Here is a 24,493-nt window from a genome sequence, read left to right as displayed (position 1 = left end):
GAGGTGGTGGTGGTACCTATCCAAGACATATTCAAGGAGTTGGTTGCTCACCTTTGGGAGCACCCCATCTCTGTGTCCCTGGTGAATCGTAAGACAGAAGCAGTTTACCTAGTTCAGCCTTCCGGTTTTGAGTGTCGTCAGCATCCCCCACCAATCGGTGGTAGTAGAATCAGCCCTGAAGAAGGCGAAGAGGATCCACACTCATACCTCAGCCCCCAGGTCAGGATCATAGAGCCCTTGATGCCCTGGGCCGCTGAATGTTTCAGTGCGCAATGTTAACTGCCCGAACTGCTTGTTACCAAGTGTATATATAGGTCAGAACTCCCGAAACCTGTGGAAACAGGCCCTGGAGTTCAGTAAATGCCTGCCACAGCAGTTCCAGGAAGATTTCCAAAAGATTGTACAGCAGGGCCTTGAGTGCGACAAGCACGAGGTTTGCTCTGCTTGACATCTTTGAGATAGCCAAGAGAACCACTGCAGCGGGCATCTGAGCTCAGCGGACGACGTGGCTACACACCTTGGATTTATGTCCTGAGATTTGCCATGTAAGGGGGATAATCTGTTTGGAGACAGAATTAAGGAGGTGGTGGCACAGCTGAAGGACTATCAGGAAACCCTTCAGCAGCTGTCAACCAGTACCTCTGACACCCAGCCACCCAAGAAGCCCCCACGGCAATACCCAAAGAGGCCTTTTTATCAGCCGCAAAAATACTACCTGCCAGCACAGAGGTCCAGGACTCAACGGTCTACTCCCAGGGTGAGGCCAAGACAACCTCGACCACCCTGGGCAACCTCGGGATTTTGACTGGCAGCCAGGGAGCATGAGCCAACCTTCTCCACAGGACACCGTCCCTCTGGTTGGGAGTCGACTCCAGCTGTTCACAGACCCGATGCGCCTTGATCACATTGGACCTTTGGGTCCTGGCCATCGTGCATCAAAGTTACAGGTTGCATTTCCAGCAACTTCCACCCCGCTCACTTCCATATCCCCGATGGAGAGTAACAGGGGATTTACAGATACATCGGATAGACCTCTCTGCCCTCGTATTGGCTCAAGCAGTAGAACCAGTTCCACCCAGCCAGCAGGGTGAGGGGATCTACTCCAGGTATTTTCTAGTCCCCAAGAAAACGGGTGACCTCTGACCCATTCTGGACCAGAGAGCCTTAAACCATTTTCTGGTGAAGGAAAAGTTCAAATTGGTCTCGCTGGGCGCTCTGATCCCCCTTCTCAAAGCAGGAGACTGGCTCTGCTTCCTCGATCTGAAAGACATGTATGCCCATATCCCCATCTTTTCAGGTGGATCGGCAGTGCCTACGATTCCGAGTCAACGGGAATCATTATCAGTATCGAGTTCTCCCCTTTGGCCTGGCGTCTATGCCCTGTGTTTTTACCAAATGTCTGGTGGTTATTAGAGCCCATCTTCGAAGGCGGGGGGGATTCATGGTTTCCCATACCTTGACAATTGGCTTATCAAGAGCAACTCCCAACAAGGGGCATGGAGTGCCATGCGCACCACCATCCAAACTTTGGAGACCCTGGGATTTCTGATCCACTATCCAAAATCCCACCTCCAGCCATTCTTGCAACTGAACTTCATTGGAGCTCAGCTGGACATGATCCAGGTGAAGGCTTTTCTGCCCTGGGACAGGGCAGAGACCCTTATGTCTCTTGCTCAAGAGGTCTCCGATTGCCCCCATGTCTCGGCACATCAATTCCTCTGATTGTAGGGCCATATGGCAGTGACTGTGCATGTCATCCCCTTTGCTCGGCTGCACATGCGCAGAGCACAGTGGACGTTGCGTTCTCAATGATGTCAGGCTATTCAAGACCTGTTACAACAGTCTCTCAAGTGGTGGGCAACCTCCTCAAATTTGGAGTGGGAATACCCTTTTTGGAGCCCTCAACCCCAAGCCACCCTCACCACCAACTGATCCTGGACAGGGTGGGTTGCACATGTTGTGGGCTTCCACACCCAGGAGTTTTGGTCTGCACAGGAATCTCAGCTCTAGATCAACCTTCTGGAGTTGCGAGCAATTCGGTATGCCCTACAGGTGTTCCAAGAACAGCTCCTGAACAAGGTTCTTGTTCAGACCGACAATCAGGTAGCCATGTGGTATCTGAACAAACAGGGGGGAACAGGGTCCTTCAACCTCTGTCAGTAGGTGGTCCACATTTGGTTGTGGGTCATCGATGATGGCATCACCCTCAGGGCAGTGTACCTTCTGGGGCTGGACAACACCCTAGCAAATGCCTTGAGTCAAGCATTCTGGCCTCATGAGTGGTCCCTCAGTCAGGAGATAGCGAACTGGATCTTTCTCTTCTGGGGGACCCCGGACATAGACCTCTTTGCCTCCTTGGAAAACAGGAAAGTGCACAGCTTCTGCTCTCTAGGCCGGAGGAGCAGTGGATCGATGGCAGATGCCTTTTCGATATGCTGGGATGCTATACACTTACCCTCCCCTTCCTGTTGCAACTTCTGAAGCATTTTTGATGTGAGAGGATCAGGGTTCCATGATCCTGATCACCCCTTTCTGGCCTCGTCGGGTCTGGTTTCCAACCCTTCGGGACCTGGCTCGCGCCCTCCAGTCCAATTGGAGACTGCTCTGGACCTAATCGACCAGGGCAGGCTCCGCCATCTAAACCTGCAAGCCCCAGCTCTCTCGGCTTGGATGTTGACCGGGTGACTGTGAGGGCCCTCGGCCTTTCAGAAGGGGTATTTCGTGTTCTTCTGGAGTCCAGAAAACCTCCCACCAGGAAATCTTATAATCTAAAGTGGGAAAAGGTTTTCATCTTGGTGCAAGGGACGTGGTCTGGATCCCTTCTCTTGCTCCAGTGCCGCACTCTTAGACTACTTGTTGTCCTTCTCCGAATCTGGCCTACGGACCACTTCAGTGAGGGTTCACCTCGGTGACATTGGGACATACCATCGGGGTGTGGATGGCACCACGATTTCATCCCCATCTGCTCGTGGGATGTTTGAGGAGCTTATTAAAACCAATGCCTCCCACTTGCCTTCTGGTGGTTTCCTGGGATCTCAACATAGTCTTGTCGCAGCTCCGTTTTTAGGTCACAAGATCGCAATGACTCAAAGTTCCTTTCCTGGCAGGTTATCTTCTTGGTTGCAGTTACATCAGCTCGCAGGGTTGATGAACTGCAAGCTCTGGTGTCGTACCCACCTTGTATAAAGTACTGTCACGACAAGGTGGTCCTGCGAACGTACCCGAAGTTCCTTTACAAGGTGGCTTTGGAGTTTCATCTCAACCAGTCTATTGTATTGCCTTCTTTTGTTTCCTAAGGCCTCATGCTCACCAGGATGAGCGTGCTCTACATGCACTGGATTGCAAAAGGGTGCTTTCCTTTTACTTGGAGCGGACAGCGCCTCACCGCATCTCCACTCAGCTTTTTGTCTCCTTTGACAACAGATTGGGAGTCACGGTCTCTAAGCAGACCTTATCCCATTGGCTAGCGAACTGTATTGCTTTCTGCTGTGCACAGGCGGGCTTATGGCTTGATGGACATGTCAAATCTCACTCCGTATGGGCCATGTCAGTCTTGGTGGCTCACTTGTGTACGGTTCCCATTCACAAGATTTACAGAATGGCGACTTGGTGTTCCATCCACACATTCGCCTCATATTATTGCCTGGACAAGAATGGCAGGCAGGACAGTCATTTCGGACAGTCCATTTTCCATAATCTCTTACAGTGATGAAAACCCAACTCTCCCTCCGTTGGCCCTGTCCTTGGGTGCAGGCCTGCTCTTCTGGCTACTGCAGCACTAGTGTTGTGCATGTTGGCACCTGTTCTCTGCTGCATATTGTGGGAGCAGCCTTAAGCTACTTAATCACCCACTGTGAGGACTACCATCCTGCTTGTCCTTGGAGAAAGCAGAGTTGCTTACCTGTAACAGGTGTTCTCCAAGGACATCAGGATGTTAGTCCTCATGAAACCCTCCCGCCGCCCTGCAGAGTTGGGTTTGTTATTTTATGTTTTCATGAACTCTGTTATGAGACTGAAGAGGGACGATGTGTGGTTAGGGGCATGCTGGGCATGCTCAGTGTGCCAGTCAGTTTTTAGAAACTTTGACAAACTTTTTCCATGCCGTGCTACGTTGGATGATGTCACTCATGTGTGAGGACTAATATCCTGCTGTCCTTGGAGAATACCTGTTACAGGTAAGCAACTCTACCTTTTCCACAGAATCCAGATGTAGCAAAAGCAAAGTTGATTTCTCGGATGGCTAAGATGGGACAGCCAATGCTGCCTTTCCTTGCCGGGTCCCCCACTTTGCAGCCTGATTCCAGTGATTCTGAGCTAGAGGTGAGTTCCTGCGCCATGTTGTAATATTGCTTGCTGATGATTTGTGCAGTCCTGTTCTTTCATCTGCATTTATGTATGTATTATGGATTATTCTGTTGTACTTGAGTGCCATGTATTGTAGTTCATTTTAATGGCTGGCAGATACAGTGGCACACACATTAGGAGAAAGTAAAAGCAGGAAACTATTCAGGATCACCCTGTTCCTGGGGGTAGCTCAGCCTGTTTCTGTGAGTCATGCTTCACTGTTCCAGTGCTTAGACTTTGAGCAGTGCAAGTTACAACAGTGAAAATTTGACAGTTAATGTAGCTGCCATCTATTTTTTTTTTCCTACAGCTCGATTATAGTATGTTGGAGAAAAAGACTAATGTTGTGACTGTGAAAAATACAATCTAATGTGTATAAACAGTTAGAAGCAGCAATGTGATCCCAGGGGCTTTCTGCAGTAATCAAGCCTTCCTCTTTATCCAGCTAGACCAGTCTAGATGTATGGTTATGCCCACCAACCCACAGAAGGAGATAGACTAACAAATTAATTGGTATCACCCATTATAAGCTCTTGTGTTGATTTTAGTCTGCTGGTATTCTCTGTCTCCAGCAAATGACAGGCGAGCATTCTGTGCTATGTGCTGAGGCCTGGTTAGGCTGGTTAAAGAATTGGAGAATTTTGGAAGGGTGACCCTTGGGGTGAAAGTCTAGAACTTCCTTCCTCAATTGAGCATTGCCCTGGACCAGGGGGATTCCAGTTTTATTTTTACTGGATTAGGCTCACTCTTCTGTAGTGCCCCACCCACCCATCCCCCCCACTCGCCTCTTCTGATGCTTTATTGGAATCTCTTCTGCTTCTCATAAAATAATAAAGGGATGCAATTTTCCCCTTTGCCTCCTCCAGTGGGCACAGTAAAGTTTAAAAAAAAAAAAAAAAAGAGAACTAGACCAATCAGGGCATCAGGTAAGTTAAGCACTTCCTTTGGTTTCACAGGCCATGCCGGTTTGGTTTTTGTTTGGGGCAGCAGTGCAGGAACCATGTCTTTGTCGGCGTGTGGAAAGAATACTGTACTTTGCATCAGTTGTGGGCTGCATCAGGATCAAGCTGGGGAGGCTTATTGTTCCAAATTTTTGTGTGGAGAAGGAAAGGGCTGAGCAGATCTGACATTTGGCTGCTTTGGGGGGATGGGCAGAGGGAACTGCATCGGTGGGGTAGGCCATTTTCTTAGTTCCTACCAGTGGGATGGCTGATGTGGTGGAAACAGCTATATTGGAAGTATGGCAGATGGATAAGGAGTTAGAACCTTCTTCCCTCAGTCCCACAGTTCAGGAAGCAACTCAAAATTGAGCAGGTGTTGACTGTGGTTTTAAAAGTGCTGCAGTTCCTTCTTGAATTTTGAGGATTCTTCCTCTGCCTGGGTTTCAGTTTAAAAGGAATTTTTAAAGGCTACACCAGGCTTTTTCTATGGGACAAAGCTCTGTTCCAGAGTCCTCTCCAGTGGTTCCTTCTCTGCAGGAAACTCTAAATGATTTGGGTCAGAAAGGAGAAAGACGAGGTGGATTATAGCAAGTCATCCAGGTTGGAGGATTCTTAATGGCTTTAGAGTTATCAGAGAGGAAGATGGTGGTGAAGATTTTGAACGGGTGAATAACCACCTGAGGAGGATGATGGCTCTGACATGTCTTTCATAAGGAGAAACTTCCCTCTTAATTTCTCAGTCCTTGCAGATATTGAATATCATTGCGGATAAAGGGGGATGAGGGTCCCACTTCTATTAAGGATCAATTATGACCAGCATTTAAATGCTTTCCAAATCATTTCCCCTGCATAAGGTAGTCAAGAATCTTATTGATCTTGAAGGGTTTCACCAGAAGCCAATTTCAAAGGTTGCGCTCTTTGCTTAAAATGTATCCTTTGGTTTCTTAGGAAAGGGAGAAACTTAGGTTTCCTAAAATGGATGCACTGGTTTGTGCTGTGACCAAAAGGACAACCATCCTGGAAAAAGAGGGCACTGTGTTTAAATGATGTGCAGGATAGGAAGATAGTGCTAAAACAAGCCTTTGAGGATTTATCTTTGGCATGTCAAGTAGAAGCTTGCAGCTGTATTGTGGTGAGGGCTGGTATATGTTTATCTCAGTGCATACAGGAGTGCCTTAGAGGACACTGGCTCAGTTCTGGATGAGACTTTTGGTGTGCACCTCCATTGTGGTAGCTAGGCAATTTCTTGACATTTCCAAGATAAATTTTAACTAAGCTTTCTTTCAAAGCGAGCCTGCTGTTTGGTGAAGATAGCTAAAGTTTGGGGAGAGTCCAAGGTACCCAGGCTCCCAGAGGACAAGCCTAAAAGTACATCATATCTGATGCAGGCCTGCAGTAGGTTCCAGGATTCCAAGGTCTTCAGGCTGTCAGAGCTAGACCATTCAGTAGGTTAGTCCTTTCGAAATTGCAAGAGAGGCAGGAAAGATACATCCCCCCCCCCCCCCCCCCCCTGGATTGACAGGTTCTACCTGTAGTTTGCAGTGAAAATTTGGGGGCCTAGTCTCTGGTTCAGAGGATAGGTGGTGATTTATAGTGATGTGTGCCTGAGCCTGAAAACCAACATGGAGAAGGCAACTGACCCAGAATCCTCTGCTATCTTAGCCTATGTGAACTCCAAATGCCTTACTGAGCCTGACCTGCAGAAATTAAGTACACCTGGACAGCAGTTGAAGCTGGCGCCACGATTGTGATGCCTAATTATAGGGTCACAAAAGGAGGAGGCAACGGTTGGAAACTTCAGGCTATACTGTCACAATAAGAGGCACCATTTCCAGGGGCATCTGTAAATACAGCCTAAGATATAATTGCCCTGATCAGCAAGATTCTAACAGAACAAAAGACCATCTAAAGAGTGATGGTAAATGGGCCCCACCTTAGAAAAATACTCAGGGTAGCTTAGGGATAATCTTATCATGCTGTTGACATGACAACCTATGTAAATTATTCTCTGGGTAGTTACACACTTCTAGAATTTCTAACCTAGTACTGTATTATTTTACCTATAAAAGAAGGGTCAATTCATGTATACGAGGAGATGCTGGTAGTCAGTTTGTCAGAGAAATGGCATCCAGCATTTCCTGAGAATACTTATATTGATCAATACAAAATTATACTTTCTACAAAATCTAAGTGTGTTTGTATCCCTGGGTATAAGCATTATAATGGCCTGGCGCTTATACCCAGGGATAATAGGTGTTTTATTGGAAATGGGTCCAAATAACCTTACATAAATAGGTCCTAGAGGTTATGCCTTGGAGTTTTCCCATCCTATTTTAGACATTTTTATGGTTTCCTCTTGTCACTCTATCCAGAAAAGGGAGAAAATCAAGGACGTTTGGTTGGCTTCTTTGTTTGGTGCCAAGGTCAGTCTTCAGTTTATTTTGTGGTTCCCAAAAAGGGGCAAGGTCCAAGGTTGCGACAATGGTCTATCCTGGTCTGACTGTATTAAAGGAAAGGAAGTAATTTCACCATTCCAATATGTAAGTCGTCCTAAATTTCTTTGATTTGAGCTGATGTTACCCATATAAAAACCCCAATTCCCCACCAAGTAACCTGTTCCCCTCAAAACTCCTCGCTTCCATAGCACACCAATATGATCCAGTTGAATAATCAATCATCCCCCTTATTGAGAATTAAACTTCTGATCCTTGCTGACAGTTGACATATTCTCCAAATAGCTAAGAAAAAGAATCTGTGCCTGAATGTATTATTAGAGGCCATGTTCTCCATCTGCATCATATCAACAAATTTCACCATTGCCAAAAGGAAAGTGCTGAATCTCCATTGCCCAAAACAATGCCTTCCTAACTAAATGTCCCTCTCCCTGAGTTTAAAAAGAAAAATAATCTCTGCTCAAAAATAGAGCTTCTGGTGTAATCGGGATCCTATACCCAAAGACCCTCAGACATATATCTAATTATCTTAATCCATAGTGTCTGAACTACTGGGCAAAACCAAAAAAACAGGGGAGAGTATACTAGGTACCAGAGTACACCGCCCACAAACAGTATTATCAATGATGCCAGCTTTACATGCTTGAACTTGCAATATATAAGCTCTCCTCCAAAATTTATATTGAAGTTCCCTAATACATGTTTGGGGAAAGATTTTTAACCCGTGTAAAGCACACCTTCAGACCACTTTCAGTGAGCACATATCCTCCTTCTTTAACCTAACAAGCCCTTGAGGCCTCAAAATTAGCTGGTGACGGCCATTTCTGAAAGCCTTTACGAATTCTGGATATGGATATCTTCAGTGTTAAATCTGGTTTAGAAAGATAATCTAGGAAACTCGAGTTCAAGTCTCCCGCTGATAGTTAAAGCACATAGTGCCATAATTAAATATAAGAAAAATAACTGGCATCATTCAAGTTATACTGTTGCTTCAATTTTAAAAAAGAGAGTATCTTATCCACCATGTAACATGTTGTAATTGCTGGATGCCCTTCTCCTTCCATCTTTGGAAGTCCACAGTATCCACTCCAGGTGGGAAGGCTGAATTATGAGTATCAGGAAGACCTTTTAAAAATAGTCATTAACCGCATCCAAGCCCATTTTATTAATGAGATCAGAAAATGCTTGGACCTACGCTTCGGCATAGAGAACATACCTCAGGTCCAGCGGCGCTACTAATTTTTTTTTTTTCCCCCCTGCCAGCTGAATACAAGATGGCTTGTTGTACAACCAATCCTGAAGAATTCTCAATAAACAAACCAATCTGTAGAATTCTTTATCAGGAAGTCCCATCCTTCCTTTGGACCAACCGGGCTTCAAAAAATATAGTGGGATGCAAACTTTTCTACCCTGCCTGAGAAAAGATGATAATGTGTCCATTGCTCTCAAATCTTTCCGCTTCAAACGTATCAGGAAATTTTGAAGAACATGCAACCATCTAGGAAAAATTACCATTAAAAAAAAAAAAAAATGAATCCTCCCACCCAAAGATAACAGCAAATTTTTCCATATTTGAAAATTCTGCTTGGTATGAACAAGAAGCTGGGAAACATTAAGATCATATAAGCCCCCCAAATCTGGAGACATCTGTAATCCTAAATATCTAATGGGGCCCAGCACCTACTTGAAGGGAAAGCTGCCTTGCCTCTATAACCACACAGAATCTGGGACAGCGAATGCTTCCGACTTATCCATGTTCAGTTTTAATCTTGAGAGAGTCCCAAATTGTTTGAATAGAGTCATAAGAGCATTAAGAGATAAAACAGCTTTAAAATAAAAACATATTATCTGCGAATGCTGCATACTTAAAAACTTGAACTCCAAGCCATATTCCCTGAACAGCATCAGACATCTGTACTCCTGTAAAAATGGCTCCAATGATAGAAAGAGCAAGGGCGAAAAGGGACACCCCTGTTGGGTCCCTTTTCCCACAGAAAAAGGATCAGAATTCACGCCATTCACCCCTATCACTGCCTGTGGTTTATCATATAACTCCACTACCTGAAGAAATTTCCCTGATAACTCCATATGATTCAAAATAAAAATAAATAAATAAATATCCCCATTCGATCCTATCAAACACCTTTTCAGCATCAAAACTGACTACCAAAATAGGCAAATGTTGCTTCCTTCCCAAGGTTATTGCCATCAACAGACACATATGTTAAACATTGGACAGTGGTCCCTGACAAATCCCACTTGCCTACTAAGTCAGTCGGCTTAGGAAAAATTACTGCCAACCTTTCTGCCATAATTTTCACTAGCAGCTTTTAATCAAAGTTCAAGAGGGAAATGGGACGGTAAGAGGATAGAGATGTGGAGTCCTTTACCACCTTTATTATGATAGTTATCTGCACAAGATTTATATATTTGGATATTCACCTCGATAAAGCAAAGAATTGAATACCTCTCTAAGAGGGACTGATACCTCCTCTAAAAGATTTTTGTAAAATTCTCCTGAATACCCATCCAGCCCAGGAGCTTTGAAGGATTTGGAACCACTAATACCCCCATGTATTTCTAGCAAACTAATTGACTTATTGAACCATCCCAGCTGCTCTTCCGTGAATCTGGGCAAATTAGCATGAGCCAAACATTCTTTGCACTTTTCCAAGTCACAACTGTCTACAGTATACAATTTCTGATAAGAGCTCAAGAATTTTTACAATTTCCCTATTAATTAGCCAGTCCCCCAGAATGCTTACAATTTCCCTATTAATTAGCCAGTCCCCCAGAATGAACCGGAGTGATATGTATTGTATACAGGAACTTCCGGTATATAAAAACCTAAAAATAAATAAATAAATAAATAAATGCTTTCTAAGTAAGGATATATAACATGAGCCTGAATTCACTCTTACCAGATTGGCCAGAAGATTCCCTGTTTTATTACTACAGTGATACAATTTAAACTTGTAATAGAGAATGCTCTTCTGCGCTATTTGATGTATGAGGGAATTCAAAGCTAACCTCATCGCCAAATACTTTCCCCTAAGCTCCTTAGAACTGGTGGTTAACCTTTTTTTGATATTACCAAGCTGGGCTTCCAAACAAAGTAATTATTTATCTATATCTTTGTGGCGTTTAGCCACCTACAAAATAATGTCCCCTCTAAGATTCACCTTGGCCATATACCAAAAGAGTATCAGATTATCCTGATATATACCCCATTATGGAGTTCAAAGTCACGCCACTTCATTCCCAGAAGTGAAGATCGGCAAACAAAAAATATGGGAACTTCCAGACAAAACCAACCTGCTTCTCACCCCAAACCAAAGTCGTCCATATAGGTGCATGATCTGATATTACAATATCCTCCACCACCCGTTTCTGCTACCTGGGGGAAAAAAAATCCCCTGAGAAATAAGTAATCAATTCTAAAGAAAGTAGAGTGAGCTCTGGACATATGGATGAAGTTTTTCTGAAACAGGTGAAGAAGGCACCACAGGTCCGCTACATGCAGCCCTGTCTCTAGCAAGTGAATACCCTTACCTAATTACACTTTCTCCCCCACTGCTGGATATTTGTCTAGAGCCGGGTTTCTAATCATATTGAAATCTCCCCCTATCAATAACCCATCCTCCAAATATGGTAGTAATAGCTTATGTACAGACTCAAAGAAACCTTGGTCATAGGCATTAGGGATATAGACCATGACATAAAACCAAAGTAATGTCCCAGTTCAGCAATTAAAATCACATACAGACCACCGCGATCTTTAATTTCTTTTGGATCACCAAGGGTAAATTTCTATGGATTAAAATTAGATACCTTTGCAGATCTAGAGGTGTCAGAAGCAAAATGAATATCACCAACCCACCATCTTTTTAATTTTTGGTGCTCTACATCAGTCAAGTGAGTCTATTGCAGCATTACTATATCAGCTTGCTTTTTCTTTAATAACACAAAAATTTTAGAATGCTTAATTATCGAGCTCATCCCACAGACATTCCAGGAAACAATCTTTACCTCAGCCCCAGTCATAGCACATCTCAATGCAATCAAGAATAAGTTACAATACCAGTCATTTATTGATGTTGGCCCTCCCAGCATGAGCCCCCACCTTATCCAACGTTTCAAATCTTCCAGCTTACTAAACCCTAGTCCCTTTTCCCCTCCATGTGTACCATTCCTCCTAAACCTCCCTTCCCCAGTTCCTCACCACCCCAGCCCTCCTCCTTAGTCCTCAGTTCCCTCCCAAACATCCACTACGTACTTCCTTCAATGAAACCACATATTGACCCAAAGCCTCATCCCAAACCTACCCACTCCCATCATATTTGAATCCCCAACTGTTAAGTCTTGAACCTCAAATTCACTATCACCATAATCCATTAACACAATTCCCCCCCTCCCCCCTCCCCCAGCCCACAGTAACAAGAATAAATAAAGAGTGGGTGGCTAGCCAGAATGACGGCTACTGCCTGGAGACAATACCCTTATTCAATAAACATACACATGGTTACTGTGACTCCAACATCACTCTAAGCTACAACAGCAAGAGGAAATGTGGAAAAAAGGATTCGCACTCACAAAGCGGGGAGTAGCTGGCTTGTTACGGCGGTTACTACCCCAAACCAAATAAGCCTGATACTTCACTTTCAATGCATATCCAGCATAGCTCTCTGCTTCAACGGCAGGGGAGAAGAAAAACTGATACTTCACGCATATCCAGCATGGCTCCCTGCTTCAACAGCAGGGGAGAAGAAAAACTGATACTTCACGCATATCCAGCATGGCTCTCTGCTTCAACGGCAGGGGAGAAGAAAAACTGATACTTCACGCATATCCAGCATAGCTCTCTGCTTCAACGGCAGGGGAGAAGAAAAACTGATACTTCACGCATATCCAGCATAGCTCTCTGCTTCAACGGCAGGGGAGAAGAAAAACTGATACTTCACGCATATCCAGCATAGCTCTCTGCTTCAACGGCAGGGGAGAAGAAAAACTGATACTTCACGCATATCCAGCATAGCTCTCTGCTTCAACGGCAGGGGAGAAGAAAAACTGATACTTCACGCATATCCAGCATAGCTCTCTGCTTCAACGGCAGGGGAGAAGAAAAACTGATACTTCACGCATATCCAGCATAGCTCTCTGCTTCAACGGCAGGGGAGAAGAAAAACTGATACTTCACGCATATCCAGCATAGCTCTCTGCTTCAACGGCAGGGGAGAAGAAAAAAGGATTCGCACTCACAAAGCGGGGAGTAGCTGGCTTGTTACGGCAGTTACTACCCCAAACCAAATAAGCCTGATACTTCACTTTCAATGCATATCCTGCTTCAACGGCAGGGGAGAAGAAAAACTGATACTTCACGCATATCCAGCATGGCTCTCTGCTTCAACGGCAGGGGAGATGAAAAACTGATACTACAAGCATATCCAGCATAGCTCCCTGCTTCAACGGCAGGGGAGAAGAAAAACAACCAATAAGGGCTGAATGGCACGGTCTGGGTAAAGCAGATGGGCATGGGTGTAGCTTGCTTATTGCGGCGGTTACTTCCCCTACTACCCATAACTAATCAAGCTTGATATTTCACTTGGTTGCAGCTCCATCACTGCTCTCTACATTAATGGTGGGGGTGGAAGGGAAATAGAACCAAAGAGCTAAGAGAAACAGATAAGTATGAGAAAAAAATGTGAAGCTTGCTGGGCAGACTGGATGGGCCGTTTGGTCTTCTTCTGCCGTCATTTCTATGTTTCTATGTAAAATTCCCATGTCCTTAGAGCCTATTAAGAAGTGTTGTTTTCTGATCTCAGGAATTGCCAATAGGGAACTAAACCCAATGGAAACAAATCAGTCCAAAACGAAAGGTTAGCTTCTCATCTGGGCCTTCCTTTCCTCCTAGTCCAGCCAAGCCAGTCAGTCCAAATTACTTATAGACCTGAAATTGTCTGATGGGGAAGAGATAACTAGTCTGTAACTTCAACTCAATATACTGTTATGGAGGAGTCCCCTCATCAGCATAAGAACCGTCACACATCCCTAGGAAAAAGAGACTTCTGTTGTCAATGGCCCACAATTCAAATACTCTGTCGTCCCAGCTCCTTGATGAAACTTTGCTTCCTCAGCTGACGTGAAACAACAAACTCCCGTGTTGTGCTGAATCCAAAGCCAAGCCAGGTATTGTAAAGCTGACCCGATCCACAGAGAATACAGCTTCAAGCAAAGGTGCAAATTCTCAGCATGTAGCAGCCAGCTTTGCCGAGTAATCCTGAAAAACTAATATCTTCTTGCTGCCAATAAATTTACTGTTTTCCTGCTCTCAGCACCTGCATCATTGCAACTTTCTGGCTGAACTCTAACAGTCGAGCGTTGATAACATGTGGACTTTCTGAATTGTCCTTACGAGGCCCTATACGATGCACCCGCTCAATACGCAGGGGGTTTCTTACTGGTGAGGTCCAGTTCCTGCAGGAGCCAAATCTCAAGAAACCCAACCTTCTCTTCGAGCAACTCCTTTCGGTCCATAGATCTGATATTTATTGCAGTGGGATCTATTTTCTAGATCTTCAAGCCGCTCTTGTTTTTGAACAGTGAGCTTAAGTGCCGCAACCGCCGCTTGAGTAATCTGCACACCATTCTGTGTGTCAAATACCCACTGCTCCATCTCGGCGAACCGGCATTTGGATCCCAATATATTTGCCAAAACTTCCTCCAGCTTGATAAAATGTTTTGAGCTTGGGTTCCAATGCCTCTACCACTGCCAGTTTTAATTTGGCCACATCAGTCACCCTTGAGACTTCTGATGTCAGTTCAGTCCGGGCTTCCACATCTTAGTTTCAGGCGCCTTAACTTTTTCTTTTTCTTTGTCCTTTTTCGCTGTGTGGACTGACATCCCCAAACAATCATTTGGGAGAAAAACAATTCTACTTCACTTCACAAGCACCAGAAGCTGAAAAAATTGCCAAAAACCAGCTTATGGGAGTGGATAATAGATGGCTGAGCTCGAGAGAGAAAGGAAAACTACATCTCCTCACTGCCACAGCATCATGTGATCCTCGAGTTCTAAAAGAACAAATCTTTTTTTCAAAGTTACTAGCTCCGTATCTCTGCACTTTTATTTAATTAAGAACTCTAGGTGCTAGTTTGGGTAATTTGACTAAAGCCTTGATTGTTTTAATCTTAAAGCACCAAAGAGCCCTTTTAGAGTGCTCCTCATATAGATCCAGCTCATTAATCAATACTGACATTAAGATTCTGGTGAAAACTCTCTAATTTTGGTCAGAGGACATTATGCCTTCCTTGATACAACCAAACCAAACTGGGTTTATTAAAGGCTGCCTCTTCAAATAACACAAGACAGTGTGCTATTTTATCAGTGGGTATAGATAGTTTTCAATTGTCTGTTTTTATTTTCTACCTTGAAACATTTTGGTTTTCTGAGGCATTTGTTGCATTGATACAAGCTCTATATAATAATCCAATAGCTAAGGTCTTGTCTCAGTGTTCTTTTTACCACCTTTGAGATAGGGCAGCCCTGTCTTGTCCCACACCCTATGTCACCATTGTTTGACCTTACCATTGAGTCACTTGCTCAAGCTATTCATAGTTCCCAGAATATTCATGAGTTTATCTTTAATAATTCCTATCATAAAATTTTGCTGTATGCAGATATTTTGCTATTTTTGACAATTACCTAGGTCATTGCCTATCCTGATGAAGCTCCTAGATCAGTTTGACTCATTGTCTGGCTATGTTGTAAATTATTCCAAATCCAAAACGATACCAGTTGGCCTAGCTAGGAGGACCCCCCAAGAGGTAGACCTGTTCAGGAAAGCTAATGGTGGTTTTAAATATTTGGGGATGTGGGTTTCTAAAGACCTTTCAAAGCTTTACAAGGATAACTATTTCCAATATTTAGTAAAATAAAGTAGACCTGAGCAGCTGGTCCTCTCCTCATCTCTTTGTTGGCTTGAGTTATTCTGATAAAAATGTCTGTGCTCCTTTGTCTTATATACCATTTTTCACATCTTCCATATGATATACCCATCACTGCCTTTCAGACTTTAAGGGGTGCAGTGTTGAGTTTTCTGTGGAAAGGAAAACATCCTAGACTAAAATTATCTTGCCATGATAAAGTCAAGAGATGAGTGATTTGGAACTTCCACGTTTTCGATGGTATTATTGGGATGCTGGCTTGCCTCTGCGCATCTGGATAGCTCAACTGCCTTATTCAAAACTCCACATATCCCTATAACTTGAACACTAAATATTGGAGACAAACCCCCCACCCACCCTATTGGAACTGCTTGGGAAGACAGATTCCATGTTGAAAACTACAGATGGAGGCGTACTTCGAGAGCCCATGAACTCCCCTCTCCCCAGGTTGCACTAACAAAATCAGGAGATAAACCCCTTACGTAACAAACTTGGCTAGCAAAAAAGAACTCCTGATAGAATAACCAGGCATCTCCTATTAATATTGTATACCCCAGGCAAAGCAAAAAGCTGAACTTGTAAAAGATAGCCTAGATAGTCATGTAACAAAGTTAGGTGTTATCTATTTCAGGCGCAGAGCCTTCCAAGTTTCTGCGAAGTCTCCTGCCACCCTTCCTCACTCTTTGCTAACGGGGGACCTCCTCCTTATGGTGGATTGTGGATGGTAGTCATTGCAGAACATCTTGTAGGATCACTGCTGGCTCTGCCGACGACTGCACACAGTGAGACGCCCCTCTGATAGAGAACCAGAGCCCAAATGGGTGAAGCCAGCAGTAATGAATGTTCTCTTTTCGCAGCACCGTGGTTACAGATCGCATATCTTACCTTTTCTTAAGTGTCATGGGAGAAATGTCTGCAAAAATGTGAATTTCTTGACCATCTAGTTGTAGTGATTGCTTCCTAGCCAAAGAAAGGATATGCTCCTTTACAGCAGATTTGTGGAAGCATGCAATAATATTGCATGGTAGATTTGCCTGTTTAGGCCCTAAAGCTCGGTGAACTCGCTCTATCTTGATGCTGTCCTGAGCTATAGTGGCCGCGGAATCATCAGTATGATTGTGTAGAATCTCTTTTCAAATCTGGGTTACAGTCAATATGCAATCAGAATGTTCCGGGGTTTCCGGAACCCTGCGGAACCTCGGGTTTACCCTCCGGGTTCTGTTTTCAAAGTCCTTTAATTTGGATGCCAGGATATTAGTTTGAGTGTAAGGATTTATAGTCCTTTTGCAAAAGCCAAATTTCCTCTGCCTGCGACTCAGTTGTAGTCTCATATTCAAACAACCGCTGGCCCAGCTCGCTGAGCTCCTCTTTCATTTCCCCCATGAGATCCATGATTTCATTTTTTATAGGATTGGATGTCCTGGCAAAGATCTCGAAACTAGGTCCTAAACTCTGCTCAAGTTGGTATTTTTTTAAATCTAGTGAAAGCGATGCGTTGTCCTGAGCGCCGTCGGGGTCGGCACCAGCCTCCTCCACCATCTTCTCCTGTGCTGTCAAATGACCACCGTCTGATTTTCGGTATGAAAACTTTTGAAAATCCACCGATTTTCTTCTGACTGACTGACATCGACTATGTTTCTTATGCCTTGGTGGAGAGAGTGGGAGAATTCCAAGCAGAGATGCCTGTGATATTTGCAAAATTTGCCTGGTTAAGCTACTAGAAGCCCTGATGACATCATATCCTTCTTTGTGGCCACCACTCTTAACTGCTGCCTGTCACAGGTGTCTGGATTTGGCAATCAAGGCTGCCCCAGAGGGAAGGTGCTTACTTGGAAAGACAGGGTAGCGACACAGTGGCAAGGTCAGGAGCTGCTGAATCACCAGGACAGGCACACTGGAACTGGACACTAGCAGGTCATTTGGAGACTGAACTGTGAAGCAGGAAGCTTTATGTGCAGGAATCTTGGAAACAGAATATTTCACTAGAACAAGGCTTGGATATTTACTAGCAAAGATTTAATCTCTACCTCTTTGATAGAATAGCTTGCATCCATTTTCAATTGCTGGTATTTCACTCCTTCACAGCTTTGCAAGTTCTATCCCTCAACTTCAGATAGGTGCTGGAAGGGCTGTGGAGAATTTGCTACTTTTTTCACTCCTGGTGGGATTGTACTTTTGTGCAAGTGTATTGGCAGGCGACAGCCCATTGGCTCAGCGACTTATTACAGTTGGCAGAAAGTACTACCTCTAAGATTGCTTTGTTGAATGAACCTTGTTCTACAGTTGTCAAGTATCAGCAGAGGTTAATTAAATTTGTATCCATGGCTGGTTGATATGAATTTGCACGTGTTTGGAGGGTTAGGGCAGTTCCTTCAATAGTGAAGGTCCACACACAAGAGCTTTATCATTTGGGCCAGATAACAGCCCATAAGAATAAACGTATCTCCTCATTTCAAAGAATATGGTTACCTTATATTAATTGGAGAGCATCTCAAAGTTAGCTAAGTCTATTGTACAGAGGATATCGTCTGCTTCCTTCATTTTGTTTGGAGGACTACCCCCTCACTTTCACTTGGCCTCTCTCCCCTATGGAGCAGTGGGTGGCTTTATAGTACTTTCAGTGCTACTATAAGATTCTATCACTGACACTGTATCAATGTTCTTTCGTTTTGAGCTGATGAAATATAATAGTGGCGATGATTTATGTTCACTGTTTGTTTTATGGCTTTTAGAAATGTGGAACTTGTACTATCCACTATGTATCAGTGATCTTTCCCTACTTCTCATTTCGTTTTTGTGTTTTCAAATAAAAGTTGAATTTTAAAAAATGCATTGGTTTAAGAATGTCATTAAAAAATAAATATTGTCCATTTTCTAAAAAAAAAAAAAAAAAAAATGGCCACAGACATGAAAAGACAGGAAAGATGGAGAGGAGCCTCTCTGCTCAGCAGATCCCAGGGCAAGCCGGCATTTCACATGTTATGTGTAGTGTCATGGACTCTAAACGGTGAAATACAAAGCAGTGTGTTATTCCAGGGCTACCAAAGGTGGAAACATGCTTTAGGATAATTCTGTAGAACAGGGCTCATCGTCAGGAAGGAAAAAAGATCATATATTATTGGAATACTGTTAGTTTGCATTTGAATGATAGTCACAGTCTTTAGAAGAGCAGGAGCTTCAGCACAAGGAGTGCTGACTCTTGGCACCCCATTACCTAGAATTCAGCAATCTTCTAGGATTAGACAGATGAGAAACTTGGCACTGGACTCTAAACTGTGTTTTAGAATGAAGCCAAAGTATGTTCATAGACCTAAAGAATTGTATCTAGCAGCTAGAATACTTTGTTTCAGTAGAGAGCTGAGTTATTCTGAGAACTTAATGCGAGACTGATAGAAGCCTGTGGCTCTTGTTTCAGGACCCCAGTATAATGAAGGACTCTGTACATCCTGTAACCCTGCCTCCAGTTCGCCGCACTCTCCAGCTAAGCCATGCCACCCCCCCTCAGCTGACAACGCAAGGTAAGCCCAAAGAAGTTGGATCATTAATTTAAAGAATGCAGATTGCCTTCATAAAAAAAAATACCTGTTAAAATCATGTTTGCCTAGAACAGTATTTATTTATTTGATTGGATTTATTACCTGCCCTTTTGAATAAGAACTTCACCCAAAATGGGGTACAATAGTGAAAAGACTACATATAATCCAGGTATATGCAGCTTGACCAGGGGCAGTTCAAGAGAATCTGCTGCCTGAGGTGAGGGATGAGAGAGTGCTCGCCCTGCCCTACCCCACCCCACCCCACCAGGGCATGACACAGGTCAAATCATTAAGAGGAGGTCACTTTGTAATCTGGCCCTTTCAGTGGTTTGAAATGCTGTGGAAATCAGGAGTCAGAGTAATGTTTCTAGGAAGCTGGCAACCCTGCCACACTCCTAGGAGAACCCTAAGTCCTGCCTCCCACCTTTCCACAGCATTTTCCCCTGAAGAAGTGGGAGATGGGTGAATGGTAGCAGTCTGTGTGTGGCACACTCTATCCGGTCTGATACAAGGGCACAAGGCAGACTAAGCCTTTTACAGTCTTGTGCCCGTGTCCCCCTGCCCTCACCATATACAATTAAAAATTCTGCATTTGTAATAACCTTTTTTTTTTTTTTTATTTTGTATTGAGTTTTTCAATTTTGCAAAGAATAAACTTTGCACAGAAGCATGAGAATAATAAACCATAAGAACAATAAATGAAACATATAAGTTAACTTATTAATTCATTTGACCACGAATCAGTAGAAAGAGCAGCAGCAGAAGAAAAAAAGAAATGCTAGAAAAAAAAAAAAAGAGAAACTACTATAACATAAGTCCTGCGAACATTAAAGTTGACTTCTTTTTAACTGACTGAGATAAAGGACTGGAAGCCAAAATAGCTTTCCTAGAATTTATAAACGCTTGCAGTTCAGGAGCAAAGAAAACGAAGCTTTCACTATGCAATTTAATATAGCCTTTACTTGGATATCCTAATGCCAAGACTACCTGATGTAGTGCTAAAAAGCCCTTTCTTCTAACTTGAGTAGCTCACGAGAGATCAGAAAAAATCCAAACTCAAGCACCCATAAACTGAACATTTAAATTTTAAAGAAACTCTTCATAACAAAGCTGAGATTGGATTCCAAAAAGAAAGAAACTAATAAAGAGGCTCTTTCAGGGACTTCATAATTAGAAATTTCTAGGAAAGCTGAAAGGTCTAAGGTCTCTGCTTGGCAAAAAGTAGATTTTCCCATGGATAAGCAGGCTGAATTAGCCATGTTGTCTGGGGAACCTCCTCCAGTCCTCTAGGTGGCAGAGATCCTCAAAGCCTGCGTGTCCTCCCCCTGCGGTTCCCAGCTTGCCTCAGTCTAGTTTTCTCTGTGGTGCAGGTTGCACATTGAGCTCCTCAACTAGTATTGCCAGTGTTAGGCTACAAGTATATTTTTCTCTTGTTTGCTGTGGATACAGCAGGACAGCAATGCCTATACCGCCTGGTTTTAAGTTCTGCCAGTGCGGCAAGATTGTCAGCAACAGATGGCCATGTGCTCTGTTACCTCTGTTTGGGACCAGACCATGAACCATCCAACTGCAGGGACTGCTGCCGCATGTCCCCGAAAGCAAGGAAGCAGCGGCTGGCGAAGAAAGAAAAGCTGAGGGAGGCAGCCTCTGACTTGTATGCTCCGGAACCAGCTCATGGATCTATACAGTTCTCTAGGGGCCCAGTCGGGAACTCGAGAAGGGGAAGAGGGCTGCCTCGGTAGGCCCCTCAAGTGACCCAGGGGCCCTGCTAAAGCGCACCCAGGTCACATCAACGCACGGAGAGTCAGAAGATCCACAAGAAGTAAGATCCGGGCAGGACTTGGGCGATGCAAGTACATCGTAGCTACCCAACGCACGCTCCCAACACGACGCTCGATGCAGTGATCGACATAGCGCTTGATGCCATGCCGATGCACATGCGTCGAACAGGAAGAAACACGCGTAGCTTTGGAGAGTCAGAGAGCCTTAGCCAACGCATCAAATCACTAATGCAAGGAGTCGACACCGAAGCACCATGCATCCAGGAATGGTGCGTCAAAGGCCATAAAGCCTATAGACCATCAAGACCCACATGTTTCACCAACAGAAGGGAACTCATTGTCGGCAGCATGACCACCAGTGATACAGGGAAACTCTGTGCCAGACCTAGAACTTGTTTCCTCAGATGTGGAGCCAGTATCCGTGCACAGATCATCAGGGTCATCTCACTCGTCACGGATCTTCTCTGATCTGTCTGCAGCCTCCAGGTACAAGCGGGAGGGGGGGGGAATCATACCTCGAAGACACACATGCTAGCGGCATTCCCCTTCCCCCCCCCCCCTCCCCCCCCAGAGGAAGGGGGTCAACAACCAGGGCAACAGGGAACGCTAGCCTCCCCAGCAGTGACACAAATATCTTAGATCCTAGCTCAGTTCTTGTCCTCAGTGGATTAAGGCGCGGTGGAGAAGACTGCTATCCCCGTAGCCCCGCACCTACAGGGCCTCGTGACACCAGACAGCAGCCAAGGAGCCCCCTGCAAGAGTCCTCACAGAGCCTCTCATTTTTGGAATCAGATACCACATCCCTGGGGTCATCCATCGGGTACCCTTCAGACCCCCCCCCAGAGGAGCAGCCATGACCAGTATCCCTGCCAAAGGACTTGTCCTCCTCCAAATTTGTGGAGAAGATGGGGAAACACCCTTCATGTGGGAACTCGGAAAATACCAGATCCCAGGGCAGAGGTCTTGGGTATGCTGAAAATATTGTAGACACCCGCAGAGCCCACAGCCTTGCTCTCTCACGCAATGCTGGATGGTGACGACCAGAGCATGGCAAGCTCCACTGTCGGGGTCCTCGACAGCAAGGAAGACCGACCTGAAATTCTGGATGCATGAGTCCACCCTTCTTCGCGGCGTAACAGCTGCCCCATGCCTCCATTGTAGTGGGGTCAGCGATTGAGAAAAGCAAAGAAATCAAGGCTCTATTCTAATGCTCCACCAGGGAGAGATGATAAGCTCCTGGATGTGTTGGGAAATGGATGTTTCAATCGGGCATGCTAGTTGCTAAGATCCAGCAGCATCGTTTTTACATGGCTCAGTATCTTTATGAATGTCTCCAATCATTGACATTGTGGCGGTGGATTCTCTCCTGGGACCTTGGGCCCAGGAGAGAATCCACCGCCACAGCTGCATGCAATGGAAGAAGGGCTATGCCACTTGCTCCGCTCCACCTATGAGGCGTTTGATGCCTCAGCCAGGATCGCCACAGGAGCCATTGTGGCAAGGCAGCTCGCATGGTTGTGGGCAAGCTCAATCCGGGAAGATGTCCACGAAAAGCTCGCTGATCTTCTCTGCTTCCCGGACAGTTTGTTCGGAGACGAGCTGAAAGACAGTGGTGCAGCTGAAAGAGCAAAGCGTGGCAGTCCAGTCCCCAAGAGACAGAGCATCGTCGAGGAAATACCATACCTTCCGGAGGTTGCATGTGCACCAGAGAGGGGGTAGTGCATACCCCACCTTTTGTCAGCCTGCTTACCAGCCCCCAAGGGAGGGAGCACATCCACAGCAGCCACTGAACTGGATCTGACAGCACAACATGGACCTGAACAGTCAGGGTTTAACAACGCCCAGCTTACCCTCGCCACTAGTGGTAGGGGGCAGAATATTCCATTTCTACCATGCTTGGGAGAGGATTACCACCAACTGCTGGTTGCTCTGACTTGTCAAGGATGGATACACTTTGAATTTCAGCAGCAGACCAACACTTCCGTGGCCTCTATGACCGTGAGGGAGTGGGGCGTGCAACGAGAGGGCCCTGGAGGAGGAGGTGGCCAGTCTGCTTCAACAGAACTTCATCCACCCTGTCACCTAGAGGCAATGGGGTTTCTACTCCCCATACTTCCTCATTTCCAAGAAGTCAGGGAGCCTCCGCCCCATCTTGGACCTGAGGGTGCTGATCAGGTTCATCTACAGGGAAAAATTCAAGATGTCCACGCTCAAGACCATCCTCCCTTTCTTATAGCCCAGTGACTGAATGAGTGCACTAGATCTGAAAGACTCATATGCCCATGTCCCTATCCACCATGCCTGCTGGCAGTACCTCTGCTTCCAAATCAGGAAACAGCATTTCCAATACAAAGCACTCCCCTTTAGACTGTCATCCTCCCCCAGGGTTTTCACCAAATGCCTGGCAGTGGTGGCTGCCCAACTTAGGAGACAAGGAGCACAGCTGTTCCCTCACCTCGACAACTAGCTGGTAGTAGCCCCGAGCCAGTCTGCCCAACAGCGCAGCCTGCAGATTACTACCGACTGCATGGGGGACTTGGGCTTACTGATCAACTATGAGAAATCGCACCTGCAGCCATCACAGGTTCTGCAGTTCATTGGAACAATTATCAACACGAGATCGGCAAGGCCTACCTACCAGATTCCAGGGTACACACCATAAGGACTCTGGCAGCCCAAGTACTGACCCTCTTTCACATGGCAGTGGAAATTCATGTGGTGCCAAATATGTGCTTGCATATGCACAGACTAGAGGAGTCTGAAGGCACAATGGACACAACATTTGCATCCCTTGTCACAACGAGTTCGCCACTGCAAGCATGAGGAAGAATCTTCAGTGGTGGCTGCAGTCCAGAGCAGTGACAGAGGGCATGCCCTTCCAGCAACCACAGCACAAGGTCTTAACCACAGACGCCTCTCTATGAGGTTGGGGAGCCTACTTTGACCAGAGGCAGACCCAGGAGCAGTGGTCATAGCAAATCAATCTTCTGGAGCTGCATGCGGTGCAATGCACCATGCGCACTTTCAGGGATGTGCTACAGGGGAAAGCAGTGGTGGTTCATACCGACAATCAGACAACAATGTTTTACATAAACGAGGGTCTGGTTCTTGTAAAAACTTTTTGCCAAGAAGCGGTGTGCATCTGGGAATGGGCAGAGACAGACAGGATCTCCATCCAGGCGACATATCTCCCAAGCATTGGGAGCACCAGAGTGGACAAGTTGAGCAGGATGTTCCCGCCCCACCAGGGGGCACCCTGGAGTCCTGCCACCCACTAGTCTCAAGGTTTATGAAGGGCATCTGTGCCTGCCGGTCCAAAATCCGCTGGCTTTGTGGGATCTTAACCTGGTTCTGGAACAACTGATGCTCCCGCCCTTCAAGCCCATGGACAGTTGCCATGTGAGGTATCTTTCCTGGAAGGTCCAGTTCTTAGTTGCCCTTACCTCGGCCCGGAGGGTAAGTGAGCTTCAGGTGCTAGTGCATTATTCACCGTA

At 45.3% G+C, this 24,493-nt stretch overlaps 1 protein-coding gene across 4 annotated transcripts in view; it reads left to right on the top strand.

Moving 5' to 3' along the window:
• The window catches only part of FKBP15 (FKBP prolyl isomerase 15), a 191,840-nt gene that overhangs the window by 59,478 nt on the left and 107,869 nt on the right, over positions 1–24,493 (top strand). For 3 of the 4 annotated variants that reach the window (XM_029612643.1, XM_029612642.1, XM_029612641.1), the window contains 2 exons: positions 4,201–4,320; positions 19,098–19,200. In XM_029612643.1, coding sequence (XP_029468503.1) covers positions 4,201–4,320; positions 19,098–19,200 — 223 coding nt within the window. The remainder of the gene's footprint in view (positions 1–4,200; positions 4,321–19,097; positions 19,201–24,493) is intronic. The other variant, XM_029612644.1, reaches the window with a different exon arrangement.

This window comes from Rhinatrema bivittatum, chromosome 8 (genome assembly GCF_901001135.1).
Source record: "Rhinatrema bivittatum chromosome 8, aRhiBiv1.1, whole genome shotgun sequence".
NCBI classification, from domain to species: Eukaryota; Metazoa; Chordata; class Amphibia; order Gymnophiona; family Rhinatrematidae; genus Rhinatrema; species Rhinatrema bivittatum.
The sequence above is the reverse complement of the archived record's forward strand: the minus strand, read 5'-3'. Positions and strand labels throughout refer to the sequence as shown.